Raw genomic sequence first — 6336 nt, 5'->3', positions numbered from 1 at the left:
GTTACAGGTTCCTAAGGCCCATGGCAAGATGAAAGGTGGTGCCCTCACGAGCTGTGAAGTCTACCTTGGTGCCGCTTCCCCCTTCACTATCGCTACCTACGAAAGCCCCGGCGATGGCAAGTTCTCTCTAACCAGTGCTATCTGTGGCGCTAAGAAGCTTTCTGCAAGTGCTTTGGGTTCTTCGGCTGCTACTAGAACGACTCAAGCTGAGGACTGCAATGGTTTGCAAGAGGCCGAACGAAAGGAGTATGCCAGTGGCAAGGCTCTCCACTCGGTAAGATTGCTTGCGAGGAAGACATGAATGTCCCTTTAGTTATATGAGCAATGCGACGGCCACGGTGAATCGGAATCCCCATCCGAAGAGAAGGCCCCGACTGAGACCGAGAGCGATGAATCGGCCAAGTTGCATAACGGAATGATGACCTACAGGACCGTCAGCATTTACGTCAAGGACCTCGACTTCTCGAATCCAGGGGTAAGGTTAGTGTCCCCACCGTTCACCCTCACATCGTTTTAGGGCTATCACGCCTCTGGAGGAGCATACAGCTACTCTGCTGGAGGGTACTCCTCCTCGGGTGGTGTCGAGCGAGAGGTTCGTCAGCATTCTTAGTCGAATTGATCGTTGTCATGCTGTGTGGTGTGTCGTTGTTGGTGTAAGTGCACACGTGACGAGTTGACCCCGAGGATGAGAAGAGTCTTCTCCGAGCAGTGTCTGTCTGTCATGCCCTCCAGCAGTTTCTCTGAGTCTTCCTTATTTATACTAGGTGGACTGGTCATAGTTATCCTAACGTAAGGTGACTGTCATGGATAATTTTTCATTTGTTGGATCTTGTTCAGGTTAGAAGGCTGTTCTCATTCGAACTCACATGTAAGGTTAGAATGCTAAGCTTTGGGATGTTGTTTTATCAGGTCCCGGCACCAAGGACGAGAAAACATGGCAAAGAGATCCTCGCATGTGATATATATCTCGGAGAGCGGTCGCCTTTCACAGTAGCCACGTATAAGGCGTCCGACCCTGGTAACTTCACTCTCGTTACTGCAACGTGTGGTGGGAGTAATCGAGCTGCACATCATGTGAATGAAGGCAATAGTAGCCGTGTGACGAGGGCGAAGGATTGCGAGAAGCTGCAGGAGAAGGAGAGGGAGGAGTATGACGAGGAGAAGGGCCTAGCTTTGGTGAGCAACGTCTTCCCGGTCATTGAATTGGATTTTCGCCGTGTCGCGAGACGGGATATGCAATAGTATAATCGTAGATAACACTAGTTTTTGGGTCGTCCTAGGGAGCGGGTGACATATTGTGGGCGTATTCGGTCCGCGGGCGAAATAAGGTTCAGCGTCAGTGTGTAGGCTTGTCGGATATGACGATGTTGTGCATTATTGAAGTGTTAGGGACGAGTAGTTCATGGGTCTCTGGCTTGTAGTGTGGGAAGATATATTCATGGTCATCAACATGTGTTGGTGATAATATGTTAAACCCGAGGAAGTTTTTGGAAATTGTCACTGATTCCTGTACATCTCTACACGAATTTGTGTGGGAATTCCTATCGAGCTTAACTTTCAGTTATTCCGAGAGTGTGCGGCGCCCAAGAATACCACCTCCACATGCAGGGTTGCATTGTCCAGTTCCAGCTACCCGAATCAGACGATCGACCTGCGTTACGAAGACTCGAGTGCAATCGTAGCCGCCTCGACGACGTGTCCTGACGGCTCTATCGTTCTACTGCCACAAGGAGCCAATGTGAGACATTTTACTTCAGTTGGGGGTCATCGTTTTTTTCTCCAGATTAACCTCAGCATGAGTTGCGAAGACCTCAAACAGAAGGCGCGCGCCGCTGGTGACTTTGAGAGTTTTATGGCTGAAATGACGGGGAAGCCTTTCCGCAATCCGTGCAAGAGGAAGCCTCTGGTTCGGCTTGTACGGTTTGAGGCAGAAAAACCGCAGATGATTTACGAGGATACCCCTAGTGAAACGGCGGTGACTTACCGAACTGTAAGCATCTACGTCCGAGACCTGGATGTGAAGGGGGCTGTGGAGAGCTGATGTGTATCGGTCTATCAGACTAGTCCAATGAGCCCTCGATCAACTGTGTTCTGAAATCGCTAAAAATGAGATTCTGCTGTTGTTATAGGAACATGTTCAATCGACGATGTTAAGTGATGATCAGTTTACTGTGTTGGAGAGGTCGCAGGTTCGATTCCCACCGACCGTTCTAGGTTGGCAGAATTGATCATTCGAAATGGTATATGCCCGAGATGAGACTCTCTCATTCGCCCGACGAGAAGACACGATGAGTTTGGACACTATCAAGCCGAAGGATGTTCCTCAAGGTTTCTCCCTGCCAAATCTCACACGAAGACTTGTGCTGAATTTTAGGTAAACCCCTGTATGTGAAGGATACGATTGCTTCCCTCACCACGGGTGACATCGATAAGTGCAAGCCAACTTACTACTGGTTGGACTATCTCGACAAACCCGAGTTCAGTCTCCAGTGAGTAATTGTACTGGCCGCGCCAAGCCTGATCATGGTTTGCCACTGTGCAGATGCGACATCCCCGGCATGAGATCGAAGTCCTACTATCCGCCTGTGGTTAACAGGCCGAGGGACTTGTCTCTCACTACACAAGATATCGATTGGGCTCAACCGAAAATCACGAGGTTCAAGACTAACCGAGTTCTCGATCCTCTTAATCCTGTGTGAGTATTATAGGCTTGCTGGCTGGAGACGCTTCCTCTCCCATCATAGACAGGGACTCATTTAGCGTTGAGAAATAACGTTCGATAACAGTAGGGAAAATGTGATAACATTTACATGGGAAACTGATTTAAGAATGTGCTCCAAACCACGTGAAAAATTCGTAATGAGTTTCCTCCGGGGGAGTATTATAGGTTTCTGAATGATTCTTTGATTATATATCGTCTCTTGTATGGCGTTTTTTGTCTGAGACTCATAGACTGCGTTCTGAGGTTTTTTTTGCACAGGTATAAACTTCCGAAATGCGAGACTGTTCCGGTAGAACCTCCACGCTTCAGTGGGAGGGTGACGAACGATATTCGAGGTAAATTATTGAGTCATTTTTACGGTGACACTTGACTTGACAGATATCGAATTTTCCCATCCTAAGCGGCTTATCCCGGACATGGATTACATCAGAGACCCGAACGACGTGTCCGACATTGAGTAGAATCTCGGGAAATTCACGGCGAAGATTTTCTGCGAATGCTCGAAGGTACGCGAGGACGAGGTCGGTCCAGGAGCAGTTGAACGACTTGATCAAAAGAGGAGCTCCGCGGCAGCTACGTACACAAGACTTGAGTTTGGTGACACACATCATGGTGACACAGTGGTGGACTGTCACCACCTCTCAGACGGCCAAGGACATCAACGCGGGTCCACTGGATGGAAGGCTGCCAGCAATGAGAGGGACGAATCCTCTTGAGCCCACGTATATCATCTCGACCAATCCAGTGGTGACACGAGGGAGACTACCCCCGGCAACTAGTCTCAACAACATATGTAGTAACGTCGTTGATTGAGTCAGTGTAAGCCGTGGTGTAGGGGCAGAGGAAATCGGAAAAGTAGAGAAACCGAAAATGGAACCAATGGTGAGTGGGCTTGATTTGAAATTTTTATGGTAGAAGAATTTCAGGTCATCGGTCAAGTGCCGCTTTCGAAGCCTCGGAAGTTGCAATGGGATAATGGCGAACCGCTGTTCAGTCTGTTGAAAGAAGATATAGCCGGGACTTCTAGTCAGAGGTATGGCAGGGCGTAGATCGAAAATTTGCGAGAATTTTGGCGGCGCCAGTGTTGGAATATGTGCTCACTTTCCTCACCTGAGCTTAGGAGTTTAATCACATATATAGATCCGAGTGGAAATATACAGGAATTATTGAGAACATCCCGGAATTTTCTCAGAAGTTCCACAATGTCACTAACATATGTGCTTGACCAAATGCATATTTTCTCATACTGTTTAGCGCTCAGATATGTCGGCAGCATCCCATTTAATATATATGGAGAACCTCTCAAGGGGAGGCCCGACTTCCACAGTAAACACCTTCGCCGCTTGTCAGTCGGCAATGCTGGTCGTGGTCAGGCACAAACGATATTCCGGGAGCGCAGGTGAACTCTCTCGTCAAGGGAATCGTCACTCGACGAAAATTGGATCCTCAGAATCCGAAAGTAGGGGTCGTTCGCGCTGGGAAGTTGCTATTTGTTGCTTTAGTATACTTTCCTGGACGGTAGCAAAGGATTAATACCAAAGAATTTGATGTGCGCTCGTCCAATTACGGTAGGTCAAGCTCAGTGAACATGTTGTTCTCATGCGGTTCTGCTCAGGAAGTTGTCTCTGAGGCCGAGCGCGGTTTGCCACCAAGGCTTCCCTCATCCATTGGAATGGAATTTTCTACTACCAGCAAAGTACCAGCAACAACTGTCAAGGTTAGAGGGGAGGAGTTTGATCGCGTTTTTATGATGAAGTATTTTTTGGAGCGTGGGTGTCAGGGACCTCCGGAGCACCAGCATGAAGTCCCTAGTGCTCGTCATAGTATAGTGACGGTGAGTACCCCGGGCATGACAGCAGCACAGAGGTAAGTACGTGCTTATGGAGTGGTGAACATCTTGTTCGTTCAGATTGGACCAGTTCATTACGCCAGGGCCCACCGCCCGAAGTTCACCTCCTCCCGTGTAGCGCAGCATGCCATCTTATGATGTTTTACAAGATTAAATTTCATCTTATTTGTTAACAGTCATCATATCCCAACGGTTGAGAATTCACACTGGTCTCCTGAGGATCTCGCTTGAAAAAATCAATCCTTTCAGAAGGGTCCCACGTGGATTCTACCAGGAGAGAATGAGATGGTATGTGAACTCCTGTGCCCACTCTGGCAGCATTCGGGCTAACTGAATAACGCAAGAGCTCAGCAAGTGGCTAGCACATCGGCACCAAGTCTAACGAAGCCGACGACGGCCTTGGACGCACACAAGCACACTGAGCAACCCGAACAAGAGGACATTCACCAACCCTCGTAACATAGACGGAATACTGAACACTTCACAGAGTTTGCACTAATTTAACAAACACCGCTACAAGGCACTTACATTAGTATATTTTGGTGAACAAATAACGTAAAATGGTATCGGCCTTTCGTGAGGCGAGACACGGTATTAATACTATTAATTTCACATCCGCAGCATTGGTGATACTCTCCAGAGGGAGTAATGACATAGTAGCTCCAGTGCTCATATTTCAAGGCCCTCACCAAGGCAGACGAGCAGCGTCCGTTGCCCTGTTCAGAGCGTGCCCTCTGCGAATGGGGAGGAATGTGTACAAAACCATCCCATCAGAAGCTCGGAATACGAATGATGTCGATCTAGTGAAAGCATTGTTCCGTGAAGAATGTTACGGAATGAGTTACGATCCGACGAACCGAGTTGAAGTGGCAATGGTCTTTCGAAGTTAAGCCTGCGGCGCGCCACGAAGGAGCTGCTAAACAAGAGACAACGCGCGCGATTTCGCTTCTATAGCAACTCCCTGATTCTCCGTCTATACCGGGTAATAGCGCAGTGATGAACGGTGCGATGCACTCAGCGAGAAGGGAAATCTTCGAGCCCGACATTTAAACTGGCAGTCCCATGAAGTATGATGGGGGGGGGGTCGACGATTTGTCACCCAACTAAATGATTGGATAATGCCAGAGACGGGCAGCAATACGGTACAGACTAGGTGCGGTAGTGTGCTATTTCTGTACCATGGGTTTTTGCCATACCAGTGGTATAGGCGCACGCTTCTAGACTCTTGTGGAGCAGATTATGGGATTCGATGCTCCGGTCACTTATGTTGCTGATAGAACATTGTTGTTGCGAAACTCGTTGCTCTCCAACGCACTCAATTGTACTGAAGTGCTTCCTGAGTCTCATATCATGTAGCGGTCATGACAATAGGGTTCCATTGGAACTTGCTGAGCAGGTGCTGAACCTATCACTTATACTTGGAGGGTATAGAAGGACAGGAACACCTCGGGCGGGGCTCGAACCCACGACCACGGGCTTAAAAGGCACGCGCTCTACCGACTGAGCTACCGAGGCTGATGCGTATATAAACTCTGACGAAGAGTAATGCTTGTGGATGAAATGCACGCGGCGTCACATTTTGCGCGCGCCTGCGACAAATGCGTCTCCCACCGGAGTGTCTGCGCAGTCTATGACAGAGGTTCTGAATTCATTGATATGGGGTGCTGCGTTCTGTGAGCGTTATCCCTCGAGCTCACAGAATTGACTGCTGAGATGTGCAGGCTTTCAGAGATCGACGCTACTCAGAGTGCAGTCTGTTGCAGAC

The 6336-nt window shown here is 48.8% G+C and overlaps 2 protein-coding genes and 1 non-coding gene across 3 annotated transcripts in view; 2 read left to right on the top strand and 1 right to left on the bottom strand.

Moving 5' to 3' along the window:
* Nucleotides 1-2699, top strand: part of Pmar_PMAR015988 (hypothetical protein) — a gene marked incomplete at both ends in the record, with an annotated part of 2838 nt that extends 139 nt beyond the window's left edge. The window contains 8 exons of the mRNA XM_002767165.1: nucleotides 8-274; nucleotides 314-475; nucleotides 518-592; nucleotides 838-873; nucleotides 910-1176; nucleotides 1784-1964; nucleotides 2375-2489; nucleotides 2543-2699. Coding sequence (XP_002767211.1) covers nucleotides 8-274; nucleotides 314-475; nucleotides 518-592; nucleotides 838-873; nucleotides 910-1176; nucleotides 1784-1964; nucleotides 2375-2489; nucleotides 2543-2699 — 1260 coding nt within the window. The remainder of the gene's footprint in view (nucleotides 1-7; nucleotides 275-313; nucleotides 476-517; nucleotides 593-837; nucleotides 874-909; nucleotides 1177-1783; nucleotides 1965-2374; nucleotides 2490-2542) is intronic.
* An 893-nt stretch (nucleotides 2700-3592) lies between these two features.
* Pmar_PMAR015987 (hypothetical protein) lies at nucleotides 3593-4689 on the top strand (the record flags this gene model as incomplete). The annotated part of the gene is made up of 8 exons (XM_002767164.1): nucleotides 3593-3604; nucleotides 3649-3755; nucleotides 3984-4048; nucleotides 4096-4181; nucleotides 4225-4290; nucleotides 4338-4439; nucleotides 4503-4588; nucleotides 4632-4689. 8 exons carry the CDS (start codon nucleotides 3593-3595, stop codon nucleotides 4687-4689), a joined length of 582 nt encoding a protein of 193 aa, XP_002767210.1.
* A 1324-nt stretch (nucleotides 4690-6013) lies between these two features.
* Nucleotides 6014-6086, bottom strand: Pmar_PMAR015986. The gene has a single exon. It is a non-coding gene; the product is annotated as a tRNA-Lys (tRNA).
* Between the last annotated feature and the right edge of the window lie 250 nt (nucleotides 6087-6336).

The sequence above is a fragment of the Perkinsus marinus genome, assembly GCF_000006405.1.
Source record: "Perkinsus marinus ATCC 50983 genomic scaffold scf_1104296971092, whole genome shotgun sequence".
NCBI classification, from domain to species: domain Eukaryota; phylum Perkinsozoa; order Perkinsida; family Perkinsidae; genus Perkinsus; species Perkinsus marinus.
Note: the sequence above shows the minus strand (reverse complement) of the source record. Positions and strands in the feature narration are given on the sequence as shown.